This window comes from Chiloscyllium punctatum, chromosome 10, assembly GCF_047496795.1.
Source record: "Chiloscyllium punctatum isolate Juve2018m chromosome 10, sChiPun1.3, whole genome shotgun sequence".
Classification (NCBI taxonomy): Eukaryota; Metazoa; Chordata; class Chondrichthyes; order Orectolobiformes; family Hemiscylliidae; genus Chiloscyllium; species Chiloscyllium punctatum.
This window is the reverse complement of record NC_092748.1, coordinates 23,226,990-23,246,205: the sequence shown is the minus strand read 5'-3', so window position 1 is coordinate 23,246,205 and position 19,216 is coordinate 23,226,990. Positions and strand designations below refer to the sequence as shown.

Sequence of the window (19,216 nt, the reverse complement as noted above, 5' to 3'; positions counted from 1 at the left end):
GAATCGCGTGACAGCAAACGAACGTTACCTTTATTAAAAAGAAAGTGTCGGCCATTTTAGTTAAACTCACTTTACAGACGGATCGTGTTTGATAAACAAGTGTTATAGGAGAGCTACCTGTACAATTGAAGCAAGTCCTGACTACTGCTGTGCTCAAATCCTCTTCCAATAAAGGCTAACATTCCTATAGGAGAAAGTGAGGTCTGCAGATGCTGGAGATCAGAGTCGAGAGTGTGGTGCTGGAAAAGCACAGCAGGTCAGGCAGCATCCGAGGAGCAGGAGAATCGACGTTCCAGGCATAAGCCCTTCATCAGGAATCATTCCTTATGCCCGAAACGTCGATTCTCCTGCTCCCCGAGTGCTGCCTGACCTGCTGTGCTTTTCCAGCACCACACTCTCGACTCTAAAGTTCCTGACAGCTTGCCGAACCCGCATTTAAATACTGGAAATATGCAACATTTTCAACAAGAAGGTGGATTCGTTAATCTTGTGATAGTGAAAGGTATGGGAAGAAAGCAAAATACTGAGTGTGTGCTAGAAATCTGAATTTAAGACCAGAAAATGCTGAAAGAACTCAGCGGGCCTGATGGTCACCGTCGAAAGAGAAGCAAAGTTAATGTTTAGAGTCTGGAATGAGTCATTGTTAATGGTTCATCTTTTGATAGATGTTGCTAGATGTGCTGAGTTTCTCCAGCACTTTTCTGTTTTTATTACAAATAAAAATCTTGATTGTTAAAATGCTGTTGGGAATCTTTGAGTCATTTAGGAGGACTTTATTAATGGGGACGTAGAGTACAGGAGTTAGGGGGTAATGTGAACCTGTGTAGATCACTGGTTCTGTCTTTAACTGGAACACTGCATGCAGTTCTGGGCCCTACACGTCAGGGAGGATGGCAAGACATTGGAGAGACTTTGCAGTAAAGATTCAAGTGCTTGGCTCCAGAGATGAGGACCTTCAGTCCTGAAGATAAATTAGAGGTCAGTACTGTTCTCCTTGGGGAACTTGATGTGGAGGAGCCGGTTTTGGACTGGGGTGTACAAAGTTAAAAATCACACACCAGGTCATAGTGCAACAGACTTATTTGGAAGTTACAGCTTTCGGAGCGTTGCTCCTTCATCAGGTAGCTAAGCAGCACTGTGAAAGCTAGTACTATAACCTGGTGTTGTGTGAGTTTTAACTTTAACAACTCCTTTGGAAAGATTGAGAGGACTTTTTGATGCAGGCATTTGATATTGAGCGAAGTCTGAAACTGCTCCCTTTGCAATAGGATGGAGCACAAGAGGGCGTAAGATATGAGGTGATTTGAGAAAAGCAGCAATGGAGAGATGAGGAGAATTGTTTCCATTCAGCTACAGGTTAGAATCTGGAAAGGCACTGCGTGAAAATGTGGTGGAGGCAGGCTCACTGAGAGCTTTTGAAAAGGAATTGGATTATTATCTGGAAAGGAAGAATGTGCAAGGTTACAGGAAGAAGGCTTGTCTTTTGTCGTTGCGGTTAGTGGTACTCCTGAATTGCTGCTACAGAGAGCCAGTGCAGAGTGGATGGGCCAAATAGCCACTTCCTGTGCTGTAACCATTCTGAATTCTGAGTAATGTGTCCAGAACTAAGTACTGCCCACCCAAAGACTGTGGCCTTGCTGGAAACCTTTTGGCTTTGCATCACGTGCACGCCCCTGTCGAGATGTCCTGGAGGACTCTTGATCACGGATTGTTTTTATTATGGCAGTGTTTATTGCCCGTCCCTAATTGCCCTGGAGAAGATGATGGGTAGCTGCCTTCTTGAATCATGGCAGCGTGGTGAGTAAGGACGAAAGTACAGGACTGTTGGGAAGAGAGGACCCAATGCTGTGACTCTAGTCAGAGTTAATCTTGTGAAGAATTTTTCTGCCACACTAAACAGAGAGAGCTGAGTTAATTCCTAGACCGGCTGTTCCCCTGGGAAGATCCATCTCTGGTATTTGCAGCCTCAACAGTGAATGAGCAACAGGAGAGCAGTGCTTCATCAGAATCCCTGTAGTGCAGAAAGAGGCCTTTCAGCCCATCTGAGTCTACACCGACTTTCCAAAGTGCAACCCTCCCACCCCATCCCCGTAACAATTAACCTGGAGGCCGAAACATTTGGCGTACACCACCTACATGAAGGTGAATGTGGCTGACAGACTGTCCATCTTCCTCACCTTCGTTAGGGATGAGTCTGTGGCCATTTGTTAACCTCAACTTTGCAGCACACTTTTTAGCAATGACTATCAGGTGTCCCAAAAGCTCTGCATCTGAATCTTCAGCCTCAGACAAATGGGCAGTAGGCTTCTTGGGGGCCACTAGAAAGTTAATTGGAGCTGGTGGCCTGAATATCATTAAAAGCAATATGTTTATCGTCTTTATACCAGAGCTCGCGTGGGATTCCTTTGCGAATGATTTTACCAGTGATGGCTCCCCCACCTCCACCGCACCCTTCCTGGCTGTGTGACTTGGTGTTACCCTCCTGTCTGTCGCAGTGACACAGTGTGAAGCTCCCCTTTGTCTCAGTGACAAGGTCTGGCACTCCTATCTGGGTCACATGTCGTAACACTGTCTGATGTCTGGGTGATGTATTGTAATACTGTTGTCTGCCTGTTTGGCTGACACGGTATGACACTCCTGTCTGTCTGTGGCTGGGTAACACAGTGTAACACCCCTGTTTGGCTGAACATAGAACATCGAACGACACAGCGCAGAACAGGCCCTTTGGTCCTCGATGTTGCGCCGACCTGTGAACTGTTCTCCGCCTCGTCCCACTACATCATCATCATCCATGTGCTTATCCAAGGATTGTTTAAATCTGCCTAACGTGGCTGAGTTGACTACATTGGCAGGGAGGGCATTCCACACCCTTACCACACTCTGTGTAAAGAACTTGCCTCTGACATCTGGCTTAAATCTCTCACCCTGTGACATGGTATGGCACGTCTGCCTGTCTGTCTGCGTGAAATGGTGTACCAATGTCTGACTGTCTGAGGTGACACAGTGTCACACTCCTGTCTGGGTGTCACAGTGTAATATTCCTGTCTCTTTGCTCTTTTCAGGTATTGGATGGACTCCTGGCTGAATATGGCACAGTGGAGAATGTGGAACAAGGTATGGAGGTGTAAGGGGATGGTGGTGAGTTCTTCTGTCTGGTATTTCGTTCTCAAGCACCTTTGGAACATGAGATCCTGAGTAGCTAGGCCAATCTGTTCTCTCTGACCTGCTGTGCTAAGCAGTTCAATTATGGTTGTTGTCTGTCTGATCTCTGTTTTGCCCTGTTTGATCCAGGTTTGGTGATCTAATGACTGGAGCTCAAATGATCTAAGAGCCACAACGATCTGTGGGGAAGCTGCAGATTTTCACTCTTCCCCGTGTTTTCCTGATTGGCTCCCGAACAAACAGGCTTTAATTTTAAAGTGATATCCCTGTGTTCATGAATGTCTCCTGTCAGAAGATCCCCTTCAAACATGCCAAGCAGTTCAGTGCTCAGTAATCAAGGGGCTGAATGGGAAATGAAATTGCAGTTTATGTCTCCCTCTGTTTTGAGTTAACAGCTTAAACTCTCATGTTTTTGTTGTGCAACTGAGTTGGATCTGTATTTGGGCGGATTCTCCGCAGTTCCAGCCCAGTCTCCTTCCCGTTTAAGATTCAGCACCCCACCTCTCCGTGGTAAAGACTAACAGCCTATCGGCAATGACCGTTATTAATGACCAGAGAAAATTCACCTCAGACATGACTTACCCTCGGCAAAGTGAACTTAGCTCTGTCCCAATGCTCGCTTACCCGATCTTAATGACAGCTTCCAGTTGCTTCTCTGCAACTGAACTGAAATTAATAGGCCTGTAGTTATCTGGCTGTTCTGTCTGTCTGTCTGTCTGTCTGTCTTTCTCTCCCCCCCCCCCTCCCCCCCCTCCCTTAAATCAGTAATTTTCCAATTTGAACATACAGTCCTCAAACTGTGGGAATGTTTATAATTCCCTCACTGACTATGAGTATGTATGTATATCTGTGTGTGTGTGTCTGTCTGTCTGTGAATGTATCTGAGTGATTGTCTGTGAGTCTGTGTATTTTAGTATGTATGTAAATAACACTTCCTAAATGATAAGGTGTGAGCTGGGCTTAAAAATCCAGTTGGTTGAAGGAAGGAGATGTGGTCAGGAGATCCATATAGCTTATGCTTTGACAAAGAATAAGACAATTGAGCAAGAAGATTACACAGACTACGTGCCAGTGGAACAGGCTGTTCACCACTCAGTCAGTCCATACTTCATCTGAGCCACCTCCCCATCCCTTCTTGTCCATTCCTCCCCCCCCCCCCCCCCCATCTGCCTACCTAGCTTCAATTTAACAGTTTACTGACTCTCTGGTAGCAGATGGTCATGCAGTTGCTGGATGAAGACAGCGTGTCTTTATGTTGATGATGGTGTTCCTCCCCCGCCCCCTTCCAAGTGGAAATACTTTCTCTACCTGCTGTTAACGAGTTGATCAAGTTTCAAGTGCCTTCTCAGATTCTGCATTCTCCCACAGTAGTCCACTCCGCCACCCTCACAGACTTGCCTTGGCCTTTGAAGAGAGAGCATCCTCAGCCTGTTCCTCCTACCGCTCAAATGGATAAATCACTCTGTTCTGTTCTCATTTGTTGTGAGTCGGCTTTACACCTTCTCTCATGCCACTATATCTTGCTTATGACAGAGTAAGTACAACTGGACTGTGCGAGGTGAAACCGAGCTTTGATACATGTAAGCACAACAACCCCGACTCGTCACTTCCATTGGTCTAAACGTGTGTGCGTGAACACACACACACACACGCACACACTCTCTTTCTCTTTCTCTTTCTCTCTCTCTCTCTCTCTCTCTACAGACATACACACACACTCATTCATGCACACTCACTCTCACACATTGATACAAACACACTTTCTGACACACACAAGCACACGCACACACTCTCAATCACTCATGCATGCACGCTACGCGCTCTCTCACACACTCTCTCTCACATACACACATTCAAACATACACTCTCTTGCGCACACACAGACCCTCCCACTCTTTCTCTCACACAATCTCACAGACACATACTCTCACACACAACCCACTCACTCTCACAGTGTATCTCACACGCACATGATACACACACAGACACACACTGTTTTTCTCTCTCTCTCTCTCACACACACACATTCAATCATTCACTCTTCCTCTTCCACACATGCACTCACTCATTCTGTCTCTCACTATCTCACATACACTGGTTTTCTCTCATACACAGTCTCTCTCTCTCTTGCTCTCTCGCTCTCTCAGTCAGGGCTCCCTGATTGGACCAGATGAACATGCTTGATCAGGGAACTTGTATTCTCGGAGGTCCACCTGGTTGACCTCATTACAATCACTCCAACCCTCCCCCTCTGGGGTGTTTTGGGACCAGGTCAGGTTTCTCCACCTCCATCCCTGATGTGGGTGGTGTGTAACACGCAGCAGCATTGCTTCTTGTGCATGGAGCAGCTCGCAAGAAATTCATTCTGTTCTTCAGATGGCAAAGGTGTTGAGGCAACAACATCTGCCATGTCCTTCTCAGATTCCAAAGTATCTTCAGCGCTTGACGGAGAGGGAGAATCCAGGAATTCCGGAACAGTCAGAAAGGCTGGAGAAGTCAGGCATGTTTTGTTCCGGCACCGTTTGCCAGTTTGCAGCTTTCATACAGTCCACAGGTTTGTTCAGGACCACTCACACCGACTCAAACTTTATATGTCACTGGACCTCACCTAGTATTGACCATGCCTCTTACCCATGCAGGGCTGTTCCCATGATTCCTCCACCAAACTTCAGCTCCTGAAGTAAACTGTCTCTCTCACTTCAAGGAGTCTTGCGTCTGGAATTGGCATTCCTGATGCTGTTTCACCCTCTCCCCAGCTCCAGGAGGGTCAGATGTAAACCTGGTGTGGTCAGATGTTACCTCCCCATTAGCAACTGTGCTGGAGCTAAACCTGTAGTTGCATGAAGGGTAATCGTATAACCAAATAAGAACCAGGACCTGGTGAAGCTGCAGTGTTTCTTTAAGCCAGCATTCGATTTTGGACAGCTCTTTCTGCCACATCATTGGATGATGGAAAGTATGGAGCTGTCCTTACGTGTCGAATACCATTCGGGTTTAGGGAATACTCAGATTCCCTGCTGGAATGTGATAGGAGAAAGTCAGGACTGCAGATGCTGGAGATCAGAGTCAAAGAAAGTGTTGCTGGAAAAGCACAGCCGGTCAGGCAGCATCCGAGAGTCGACGTTTCGAGCATAAGCTCTTCATCCAGAGTGTGAGGGTCCCAAGGGGGTGTGAGAGATAAATGGGGAGAGGGTTGAGGCTGGGGGGAACGTAGCTGGGTATGCGATAGGTAGATGAACGTGGGAGGGGGGTAGTGTGGTGATAGTTCAGAGCCGAGGGTGGAGTGGATAGGTGGGAAGGAAGGTGGGACAGTTCAAGAGGGTGGTGCTGAGTTGGAGGGTTGGATCTTGGAGGAGATGGGGGAGCGGAGATAAGGAAATTGGTGAAATGGACATTGATCCCGTGTGGTTGGAGGCTCACTAGGTGGAGGACGAGGCGTTCTTCAGAGGCGTTCTTTATCTGTTACCAACACTTCTAGGACTCCTTGTATTGCACAAAATGCCTGCAGTTTTTAAATCGTCATCCACAGGAATGAACTCTGTGCCCCGCCCACCTACTTTGAGTGGGCAGCCCCATGATTGACAACATTGAGCCCATGAAGGGAGCTGCAGAGCCGACGTGCAGCCAAGTCCAAGGGTTGTCTAGCCAATCCCACGAATGTGGGGGAGCTGCTGGCCGTAATTTCTGTCCTTGTTGGAACTCTGAGCACTGTCCCAACAAAGCGGCTATTTCTGCATTCATTCCTGGCCACCAGACATAACTCCTTGCCAACATCTTCATTTTGGAAACCCCTGTGGAGGTCAGCCTTGATGACCCTGGTGGAGTTCAGCCATAATGACCTTGACGGAGGTCAGCCATGATGACCCTGGTGGAGGTCAACCATGATGACCTTGATGGAGGTCAGCCAGTATCTGCTGGTTACCTTTGCTCAGAACAATCACTCTTGCTCCTCATAATATTATGCCATCCTCTGCTGTGATATGGTCTTTCTGGGTGCAAAAAGCTTTCAGTTCTGGCTGTGACAGTCTGTCACTTTCCCCTATCACCATTAGCTGTTTCAGTTTTGCCAGGATCAGATCTTCCTTCATCCAAAGTCCGATATTGTCAGCTGTGACCGGTAGTTTGTCCAGAAAATTTAAAGCCATTACGGACTTTTCCAGTGGTGGTACCACCTGTGATGTATCTGCCAGTGGGAGGCTGCTCAACGCATCCCCATTTGCTACTTGGCTTTCTGGACAGGGTTTCTACTTGTCATTATACGTACTTAGTATCAGAGCCACCCGCTGAATTCGGCCTGAAACTGTGGGTGGCACTGCCTTGTCCTCTTTAAGTAGATCTTGCAGGGGTTTCTGGTCTGTTGTTATTATAGATTTCCATCCATAAAACTGTTGGTGAAACTTCCTGGCTCCAGATATGACCACCAAAGCTTCCTCCTTTATCTGAAGATATTTATGCTCTGGCATTAACCAAGATCCTGACTGGACACGCTATTTGACATTCTGCTCCATTGTGAGATAAAGCTACCCCAATTACCGGGCAGAAGTGGGTACTGTAAATGCTGGAGATTGGAGTCAAGATTAGAGTGGTGATGGAAAAGCACAGCAGGTCAGACAGCATCCGAGGAGCAGGAACATCGAAATTTCGGGCAAAAGCCCTTCATCAGGAATTCCTGATGAATTTCCTGCTCCTCAGATGCTGCCTACCACAGTCCTGTACAGGGAGGCATCACGTGTCAATACTAGATTTCACTTGGGATCACGGTGTGCCAACACTGAAGAAGATGATAGCTGTTGCTTCATTTCCCTGAAGGCTATGGCTTGGCCATGTGACCATTTTGAAGGCTGACCCTTTTCCAGGAGTTGATGCAAAGGTGCCAGGATGAAGGTGAGGTTACGTATGAACTTTCTGTCATGATTCACCAGTCCAAGGAAAGATCTAACCTCCTGAACAGACATGGGAGCCAGGGTACCTTTGATCACCCTGACTTTAACTTCCAACAGGTGTAACCCAGTCTTGTTGACTCTCTAACCCAAATAGGTCACTTGGGATGCCTGGAATACACATTTTCCCTTCTAAGGCATGTGCCCACCCAGGAGAAACATCTACGGACCATGTCCAAGTTCCCGAAGCGCTCCTTCTTTATCTCCCCTGTAATTAACACGTCATCTGGATGGAGGGCAACCTGAGGTATACCTTGGAAAATGTTCTCCATCATCCAGTGAAAAACTGGACAGGCTAATGATACCCCAAATGGCCCCATACCTGCTCTCAGCCAATGACCACCAAATCCATGCCTGCTCTCAGCCAATGATGACCAACTCCATGCTTGCTTTCAGCCAATGACCACCAACCCCATGTCTGCTCTCCGCCAATGACCACCAACCCCATGTCTGATCTCAGCCAATGACCACCAAACCCATGCCTGCTCTCAGCCAATGACCACCAAACCCACGCCTGCTCTCAGCCAGTGACCACCAACCCCATATCTGCAGTGGCACGTATGCATGGTTCATGTCCAGGTTCATGAAGGACAGCCCCGCCCCCCCACCACATTTGCATATAAACCCTCAATGCAAAGGATTGGGTACTTATCCAGTTGCGAGAAGCAGTTTAGCATTTGTTTAAAATCCTCTGAAAAAGGCAAATCGACCCGACGGGGTTCACAATTGGTACGACCGGTGCTGCGTATTTCACAAACTGGACTGGTTTGATGATTCCAGCCCCCTGATTTCTGCCTCTGAATTTGCCTGTAAGGCAAGTAGCACTGGGCAGGCCTGCGGGATTGCTTCCTGGTCAACATGCAAGGAGGCCTTGGCTCCTGTGATAGTCCCCAGACCTTCCTGAAAAGCTTCTACGTATTTAATCAGGACTTCACTTGGGCAGCCATTTTCTAATTAAGTGTTCAGCCAATTTGTGGGCAGCACGGTGGCACAGTGGTTAGCACTGCTGCCTCACAGCGCCAGAGACCTGGATTCATTTCCCGCCTCAGGCGACTGGCTGTGTGGAGTTTGCACATTCTTCCTGTGTCTGTGTGGGTTTCCTCCGGGTGCTCCAGTTTCCTCCCAAAAATGAGCAGGTCAGGTGAATTGGCCATGCTAAATTGCCCGCAGTGTTAGGGGCAGGGGGGAATGTAGGGGAATGGGTCTGGGTGGGTTGCGCTTTGGCGGGTCTGTGTGGACTTGTTGGGTCGAAGGGCCTGTTTCCACACTGTAAGTAATCTAATCTAATCTAATCTAATCTAATCTAATCAATCGAGGCGAATCTTTTGCAACCAGTATCGCCCCGTCAAGCTTCAGCCCCAGCCTGTTACTGTAATTAGTGGTTAATGAACCAGGTGCTTTTCATAAGAGACCAGAAGAGACAAGGGTTTTCTAGAGCAGTATGTATACAATCCGACTCGGGAAGGGGCGATACTGGATCTGGTGTTGGGGAATGAGCCCAGCCAGGTGGTTGAAATTTCAGTAGGGGATTACTTTGGGAATAGTGATCACAGTTCCGTATATTTTCGAATACTCATGGATAAAGACGAGGGTGGTCCTAAAGAAAGAGTACTAAACTGGGAGAAGGCCAACTGTAGCAAAATTCGGCAGGAGCTGGGGAATGTGGATTGGGAGCGGCTGTTTGAAGGTAAATCCACATTTGATATGTGGGAGGCTTTTAAAGAGAGGTTGATTAGAGTTCAGGAGAGATATGCTCTTGTGAAAATGAGGGATAGAAATGGCAAGAGTAGGGAACCGTGGATGACAGGTGAAATTGTGAAACTAGCTAAGAGGAAAAAGGATGTGTGCATAAGATTTAGGTGACTGAAGACAGATGAAGCTTTGGAAGAATATCGGGAAAGTAGGACCATCTGAAATGAGGAATTAAGAGGGCTTAAACGGGGTCGTGAGATATTCTTAGTAAGCAGGGTTAAGGAAAACCCCAAAGCCTTTTATTCATATATAAAGGAACAAGTGGGTAACTAGGGAAAGGGTTGGCGCACTCAAGGACAAAGGAGGAAAGTTATGCACGGAGTCAGAGAAAGTGGGTAAGATTCTTAATGAAGACTTTGCATTGGTATTCACCGAGGAGAGGGACATGACAGATGTTGAGGTTTGGGATAGATGTTTGATTACTCTAGGTCAAGTCGACATAAGGAGGGAGGAAGTGTTGGATATTCTGAAAGACATTAAGGTGGACAAGTCCTCAAGTCTGGATGGGATCTATTTCAGGTCACTGAGGGAAGTGAGAGAGGAAATAGCTGCAACTTTAACAGATATCTTTGCAGCATCCTTGAATATTGGTGAGGTCCTGGAGGACTGGAAAATTGCTAATGTTGTCCCCTTGTTTAAGAAGGTAACAGGAATAATCCAGGTAATTACAGACCTGTGAGCCTAATGTCAAAGGTAGGGAAGCTACTGGAGAAGATACTAAGAGATAGGATATATACCCATTTGGAAGAAAATGGATTTATCAGTGATAAGCAACATGGTTTTATGCAGGGAAGGTCATGTCTTACAAACCTAAGAGAATTCTTTGAAGAGGTGACAAAGTTGATTGATGAAGGAAGGGATGTAGAGGTCATATACGTGGACTTTAGGAAGGTGTTTGATAAGGTTCCCATGTCAGGCTGATGAAGAAGGTGAAGTCACATGGTGTCCAAGGTGTACTAGCTAGATGGATGGAGAACTGGCTGGGCAACAGCAGAGTAGTAGTGGAAGGCAGTTTCTCAAAATGGAGACCTGTGACCAATGGTGGTCCACAGGGATCTGTGCTGGGATCACTGTTATTTGTGATATACATAAATGATCTGGTGGAAGGTATAGGTTATCTGACTAGCAGGTTTGCAGATGACACTAAGATGAGTAGAGTAGCAGATAGTGAAGGGGACTAACAGAGAATACAATAGAATATAGATAGATTGGAGAGTTGGGCAAAGAAATAGCAGATGGAGTTCAATCTGGACAAATGCAACGTGATGCATTTTGGAAGATCCAATTCTAGAGTGAACCAGACAGTAACTGGAAAAGTCCTGGGAAAAGTTGATGTACAGAGAGATCTGGATACTCAGATCCATTGTTTCCTGAAGCTGGCAACGCAGGTCATTAGAGTGGTCATTAGAGAAGGCATACAGCATCCTTTCCTTTATCGGGTGGGGTATTGAATACAAGAGTTGGCAGGATATGTTACAGTTATATAAGACTTTGGTTTGGCCATATTTGGAATACTGCGTACAGTTCTGTCGCCACATTACCAAAAGGATGTGGATACTTTGGAGAGGGTGCAGAGGAGGTTCACCAGGATGTTGCCTGGTATGGAGGGTGCTAGCTATGAGGAGAGGTTGAGTAGATCAGGATTTTTTTTTATTGGAAAGGAGAAGGTTGAGGGGAGATCTACAAAATCTTGGGAGGTATAGACAGGGTAGATACAAAGAAATGTTTTTTCCAGAGTGGGGGACTCAATTACTAGGGGTCACAAGTTCAAAGTGAGAGGGGAAATGTTATGGGGAGATATACGTGGAAAGTTCTTCATGCAGAGGGTGGTGGGTGCCTGGAACGCATTGCCAGCGGAGGTGGTAGAGACGGGAACGATAGCGTCATTTAGGATGTATCGAGACAGATACATGAATGGGTAGGGAGCAAAGGGATACAGATCCTTAGAAAATAGGCGACAGGTTTAGATAGAGGTTCTGGATCGGCACAGGCTTGGAGGGCCGAAGGGCCTGCTCCTGTGCTGTAATGATCTTTGTTCTGTGGAGTCAAAGTTGTACCCTTAATCTGTAGAAGTTCCTCAGTATATGTTCTCAGTCTAGCAGAGGTCTTACACAAACTTAAGGGTTGGAGTCCAGAGCAAAGACTGGTCCTGTGATCACTGAAATGGCTGCACTGGTATTGACCCCATTAGAACCAGATATATTTAACCAGATGTTTATTTTGTTTGATTGGGTGTTGCTAAGCAATTTAACAGTCCCAAATCAGATGTAGATGGACTTTCCAGGGTATGCAATCTCCTGGATACTATGAGTTCTCCTATTCAATTTTAGGCCTAGTGGGATTGTCTTGCTGCCTGGAGTCTGCATACCAGCAGCAACTACAATGGCTTCCCGGCCCAGATCCTGAAGAAAATGTTAACCGTTTGGCCAAGGCTTAGCTTTATTTTGGGGTTTTGCTGTGGACTGACCTTGAGTCACTTTGTTCAGGATATGTCCTGAGTGAGGCTGCCGTCGCTCCCCAAGCTCAGTTAGACTGGCAAGGATGTTCATTTCCATTAAAGTACCAGCAACTCATTTTCCAGTGATAAGGCCAGCTATAGTTCCTGTTTTGAAGTCCAGTTGGGCTTCAGCTGGCAGAGGCTTTTGCATGGCTAAATCATTAATCCCACTCTCGTTAGCACTGAAATAACTCCATCAAGGGTTCAATTCCTGCCTCAGGCGACTGACTGTGTGGAGTTTGCACGTTCTCCCCGTGTCTGCGTGGGTTTCCTCCGGGTGCTCCGGTTTCCTCCCACAGTCCAAAGATGTGCAGGCCAGGTGAATTGGCCATGCTAAATTGCCCATAGTGTTAGGTAAGGGGTAAATGTAGATGTAGGGGTATGGGTGGGTTACGCTTCGGCGGGGCGGTGTGGACTTGTTGGGCCGAAGGGCCTGTTTTCACACTGTAAGTAATCTAATCTAATCTAATCTAATCTAATCTAAAAGGCTGGTATTCCGTCAGCATGTCACCCTTTGTTCACACTTGGAGAATCATTGACACTGACCCAGCTCCCTTGGAGCCAGCTCTCAGAGTGAACAGGACGTCTGACCCTCCTGCTCTTATCTGTCAGCCAGGGCTCCATGATTGGACCAGATTAACACCTGGCTAACCTCGTTACCTCACACAGATGGTGGAGAGGGTTTGGGGAGTCAGGAGGTGAGTTACCCGCTGCAGTATTCCTAGCCTCTGACCTGCCCTTGTAGCCACTGTCTTTATGTGGCAAATCCAGTTCAGTTTCTGGTCAATGGTAATCCCAAGGATGTTAATTTTTTAAAAATGAGTGGACAACAAGATGGACTATAAATTGGGAATGATGAAATTATTCACTTTGCACATGAGAATAAAGTGAAGCTTTTTAAAAGCGTGTGAATCTTGTCCCTAATGTTCAAAGACTGGGGCTTACTTGCGAAACTTTGATCCTACACTTTCAGTTGAGGTAGTGCATTAACTTCATGTCAGGGGAAACTTACTGAGAGTCATTGGCTGAGAGCGGGTGTGGCAATCATTGGCTGAGAGCAGGCATGGGTTGGTGATCATTGGCTGAGAGCAGGCATGGGGTTGATGGTCATTGGCTGAGAGCAGACATGGGGTTGATGGTCATTGGCTGAGAGCAGGCTTGGTGTCGGATATCATTGGTGGAGAGCAGGTTTGGGGTTGGGTGTCATTGGCTGAGAGCAGGTATGGGGATGGTGGTCATTGGTTGAGAGCAGGCTCGGGATTGGTGGTCATTGGCTGAGAGCAGACATGGGGTTGAGTGTCATTAGCTGAGAGCAGGTTTGGAGTTGGTGGTCATTGGCTGAGAGCAGGCATGGGGTTGAATATCATTGGCTGAGAGCATGTATGGGGTTGGTGGCCATTGGCTGAGAGCAGGCATGGGGTTGAATATCATTGGCTGAGCGTAAGCTTGGGGTTGCCACTAGGTTTAAGATGGTGGAATGGGTTTGTCAGATGGACTTAGAGAAGTCTGCTGATGGTGTGATTGGAGGATCCAGTGTGAACCACCTCCACATTGAACTGACAATACAGATTGGGTGAGAAATCCTATAGTTGCTTTGTTTCTTAGAAACAAAGATTTGGATTTATATAGCACATTTCAGATCCCAAAGCACTTTACAGAAGTATTTCATCAAGTGTAGTTGCATTGTGATATTAGATATGTATCAGACAATCTCTGCATATAAGTTGCCATTAGCAGCAATGTCTTAGAAACCAGATCATCCTCTTGTTTTTTGTAGAGTTGATTGCATGATTAAAATGTTCAGGATGTAGGAGTTGGGGAGAATTTCTCCTTGGTGAAATAGAGCTGTGGGATCTTTGACTTGGCCTCAGAAGAGGTTTGAACATCGCACCAGAAAGATGACCCTCCCCCAGCGCTGCGTGGAGCATGTGTGTTTCTGTTCCTGCCTGAACTCACCGCCTGAAGCTCATGGTATCGGTCAGATTGTGCCAGAGGCTAACACAGCCCCTGTTTTAGATCAGGGCTCTTTTAGACCGTGAGGCAGCCTTCAGCCAAGCTTCACACAGCAGCGATGGGAGTGTGCAGAAGTGTCCGAATTGGGAAGGGTGGGTCAAAGCCACCAAGCATCAGTCGTGAATGTTCTGGATATCCCACTTCAGTGAACTTTTGCCATTTGGCCAAACCTTTCAGCATGGACTTGGAGATGAGTCCACTCTTTGCTGACTAGTTTCCAGGGCAAATGATTTGACTGATGCCACATAGTCACTTGATCTTCTTTTGACTATCCTCCAATGAGAAAACTGGGCTGAGAGAGACACGCCATGGAACGAGCAGTTGAAATCAGCCTGTTTTTCACTTCCCAACCCTGAGCCATTGAGCAGAAACTGCCAGGCTTGGTTTCCTCTAATGACCAAGGTGAGGGTTTACCTCGTCTGCTAAGTGTATGGGCTTTGCTGGTCGTGGGTTACTGCAGCACTGTGCTGGCGGAGTTGGTGACTATGATGGGTTGTTCCAGTTAGGTCTGGGTGCAGTCTGCCTGATGTTCTTTTCTCCCTCTCTCTCAGTTAATACGGACAGTGAGACAGCAGTCGTCAACGTGACATATGAAACGAAAGAACATGCAAAGATGTAAGTGACAAACGTAGCCTGGAGGAACATTGACAGGAGCCACCTGCTGTCAATAAGTTGCTCGATATTTTTGTACTCGTATTCCATTCAGCCCCACGTGACTCCCTCTGTAACTCTCATATACTCTGCACAGTACTCACACTTGCTAACATTCCTTCATAAAGTACTATACTCCAGTGTTATATGCTGGCAGCCTTGCCCCTCTAGTACTGCACCCCTGTGTTAAACAGTGACAGACAACCCCCCCAGCAGACTCTATCCCTGTCTTGTACAGTGTCAAACCTATTCCCATCAGTCCTGTACCCTGTGTTATACAGTGACAAATCTGTCCTCTGCATTGCTGTACCTTACTGTTAGACTGTGGCAGAACTATCTCCACCAGTACTGTACCCCAGTGTTATACAGTAACAGACCTACTCACGCCAGTACTGTGCCCCGGTGTTATACGGTAACAGACCTGCTCACACCAGTACTGTACCCCAGTGTTATACAGTAACAGACCTGCTCACACCAGTACTGTACCCCAGTGTTATACAGTAACAGACCTGCTCACACCAGTACTGTACCCCGCTGTTATACAGTAACAGACCTACTCACACCAGTACTGTACCCCACTGTTATACAGTAACAGACCTGCTCACACCAGTACTGTACCCCACTGTTATACAGTAACAGACCTACTCACACCAGTACTGTACCCCACTGTTATACAGTAACAGACCTACTCACACCAGTACTGTGCCCCAGTGTTATACAGTAACAGACCTGCTCACACCAGTACTGTACCCCAGTGTTACACAGTAACAGACCTGTCCCACACCAGTACTGTACCCCTCTGTTATACAGTAACAGACCTGCTCACACCAGTACTGTACCCCAGTGTTATACAGTAATAGACCTGTCCCACACCAGTACTGTACCCCAGTGTTATACAGTAACAGACCTGTCCCACACCAGTACTGTACCCTAGTGTTCTACAGTAACAGACCTGCTCACACCAGTACTTCATCCCAGAGTTATACAGTAACAGACCGGTCCCCATCAGTAGTGTTGCAGTGTTATACAGTAACAGATCTGTCCCACACCAGTACTGTACCCCAGTGTTATACAGTAACAGATCAGTCCCCCACCGGCACTGTGTTCCAGTGTTATACAGTAACAGAACTGTCCCCAACCAGTACTGAACCCCAGTGTTATACAGCAACAAATCTATCCCCCACCACTGTACCCGAGAGTTATACAGTAACAGATCTGTTCCCCATCAGTACTGCACCCCAGTGTTATACAGTAACAGATCTGTTCCCTACCAGTACTGCACCCCAGTGTTATACAGTAACAGACCTGTCCCCATCAGTACTGTACCCCAGTGTTATACAGTAACAGATCTGTCCCCCATTAGTACTGTGTTCCAGTGTTATACAGTAACAGATTTGTCCCACACCAGTACTGCACCCGTGTTATACAGTAACAGACCTACTCACACCAGTGCTGTACCCCACTGTTATACAGTAACAGATCTGCTCACACCAGTACTGTACCCCAGTGTTATACAGTAACAGACCTGCTCACACCAGTACTGTACCCCAGTGATATAGTCACAGACCTGTCCCCACCAGTACTGTAGCCTAGTCTTACACAGTGTCAGATCTGAGCTTAGCTTTACTCTGATGAACAAGAAATGGAGCTCACGTACATCAACGTTGTAACATCACATGCGTTCACGTTGAACGTGCCAAGTAATGCCCGCGAGAGCCGCCAACTGATGAGGGAGCTTTGATACCCTCTGAGGGGATGGGGGAACAGACACTGTGAGGGGGCAGAGTGTGTACTCTCTGAGGGGTCAGTTTGTAGAGTCCCTGAGGGGGCATGGTGTAGACCCTCTTTGGAGAACTAGGGTTTAATGTTTCATCTGGAGGAAAGCTCCTCTGACAGGGTCATCAGTAATGCAACAGAGTGCTGTCTCAGCCCTTGCCAGTCTGACTCTGAGAGGAGAGTCCTGCTGACTGACCTTTCACCGGCAACGGGCCGAAATAGGGCAGAACATCTCGAGCTGGCTTGTTGCTGAATCCACCCAATTCCCCCATCGATGGCAGAGACTATGCCGACTCCAGCCCGATGAGTACTTGGATGGGAGGCCCCTTGGCGAATGTCAAGAGTACGGCGCAGATACAGGCCCAGAGGACGTGAGCCTGTGTCCAGTCAGTGTCCTGAGTCACCTCCCCTCTGCAGGGGCATTGAGTCAGCCGAGGGGCACAGTGGTCTTCAGGTGAGTGTAAGCCTCCTCCATCAGTCCTCCCCTTGTCCATCTGGGCTGGAGAGTGCTGCACGCAGCAGTCCCATATAATCGTGGACTCGGTCAGTCTGCAGGGGTGCTTGTGCTCTGGGAGAAACAGTCTTCCACGTTTATCTTGAATATTTGCAGCCTCTCCTCTCACTTCCCAGACCCCCATTCCGTGTTGATCCTTCTGAAGGGAATGGTACTTGGGGGTCGCACTTGAGGCCTACATTCCTGATGTAGGAAACTCTGTGAGGGAAAGGGAGCACAGGTCAGAGTGTCTCTGTGGGCCAAAGGGAGGGCCGACAGGTCCTGGAGGTGGGCTTAAAGTGGGAACTGGTACCTGACCATCTGCCCCTCACGGTCTGTGGGGATAGGAGGGGCTAGTTGGGTGGAATGGCCTGTTTACTGCGGGTGTGAAGAAGCATTTGGCAGCAAGAGGGTGGGTTGGTGGTGGGTGCAGGTGGACGGAGTGACATGACCCCGTGTGAAACCCTGTGTCGTCTCGCAGAGCACTCGAGAAGCTGAACGGACACCAGTTTGAAACGTACGCTCTGAGGGTCTCCTACATCCCCGACGAGGAGGCCATGCAGCCCCCAGCCCCGAGGTCAAGGCGAGGAGCAGGGGTCCGCGCCAGCCGAGAGCACGGCCACTCGCCAGGACCCCCGCCTGCACCCAAGCAGCTGGACGTGCCCCTCCGCATGCTCGTGCCCACCCAGTTTGTGGGCGCCATCATCGGCAAAGAGGGACTGACCATCAAGAACGTCACCCAGCAGACCCAATCCAAGTAAGCAGCAGCAACCCTGCGGGCATCGGGATGGGGGGCATTTGGGTAGGGTGGGGGTGAAGGCAATAAGGGAGGGGTCAATGTTGGGGGTTGAGGAAGAGATCAGCCATTGTCTGGGCAGGGTCAGGGGTCAGTCAGTGTCATAGAACATAGAAGAATACAGCGCAGTACAGGCCCTTTGGCCCTCGATGTTGCGCCGATCCAAGCCCACCTAACCTACACTAGCTCACTATCCTCCATATGCCTATCCAATGCCCGTTTAAATGCCCATAAAGAGGGAGAGCCCACCACTACTACTGGCAGGGCATTCCATGAACTCACGACTCGCTGAGTCAAGAATCTACCCCTAACATCTGTCCTATACCTACCACCGCTTAATTTAAAGCTATGCCCCCTTGTAATAGCTGACTCCATACGTGGAAAAAGGTTCTCATGGTCAACCCTATCTAAACCCCTAACCATCTTGTACACCTCTATCATGTCACCCCTAAACCTTCTTTTCTCCAATGAAAACAGCCCCAAGTGCCTCAGCCTTTCCTCATACGATCTTCCTACCATACCAGGCAACATTCTGGTAAACCTCCTCTGCACCCGTTCCAGTGCCTCCACATCCTTCCTATAGTATGGCGACCAAAACTGCACACAATACTCCAGATGCGGCCGCACCAGAGTCTTATACACCTGCAACATGACCTCAGGACTCTGGAACTCAATTCCTCTACCAATAAAAGCCAATACGCCATATGCCTTCTTCACCGCACTATTTACCTGGGTGGCAACTTTCAGAGATCTGTGTACATGGACACCAAGATCCCTCTGCTCATCCACACTACCAAGTATCTGACCATTAGCCCAGTACCCCATCTTTTTGTTACTCTTACCAAAGTGAATCACCTCACGCTTACCCACATTGAACTCCATTTGCCACCTTTCTGCCCAGCTCTGCAACTTATCTATATCCTGCTGTAACCTGACACATCCTTCCTCACTGTCAACAACTCCACCGACTTTCGTATCATCCGCAAACTTGCTCACCCAACCTTCTAACCCTTCCTCCAGGTCATTTATAAAAATGACAAACAGCAATGGTCCCAAAACAGATCCTTGCGGAACACCGCTCGTAACTGCACTCCAAGATGAACCTTTACCATCAACTACTACCCTCTGTCTTCTTC

General features: G+C 47.9%; 1 protein-coding gene across 6 annotated transcripts in view; it reads left to right on the top strand.

Annotated features, from left to right (window-relative positions):
- The window catches only part of LOC140481943 (insulin-like growth factor 2 mRNA-binding protein 2), a 137,158-nt gene that overhangs the window by 82,783 nt on the left and 35,159 nt on the right, over positions 1 to 19,216 (top strand). For all 6 annotated transcript variants that reach the window (XM_072578688.1, XM_072578686.1, XM_072578685.1 and 3 more), the window contains exons 4-6: positions 3,063 to 3,114; positions 14,916 to 14,979; positions 17,766 to 18,041. In XM_072578688.1, the coding sequence (XP_072434789.1) occupies positions 3,063 to 3,114; positions 14,916 to 14,979; positions 17,766 to 18,041 (392 nt within the window). The remainder of the gene's footprint in view (positions 1 to 3,062; positions 3,115 to 14,915; positions 14,980 to 17,765; positions 18,042 to 19,216) is intronic.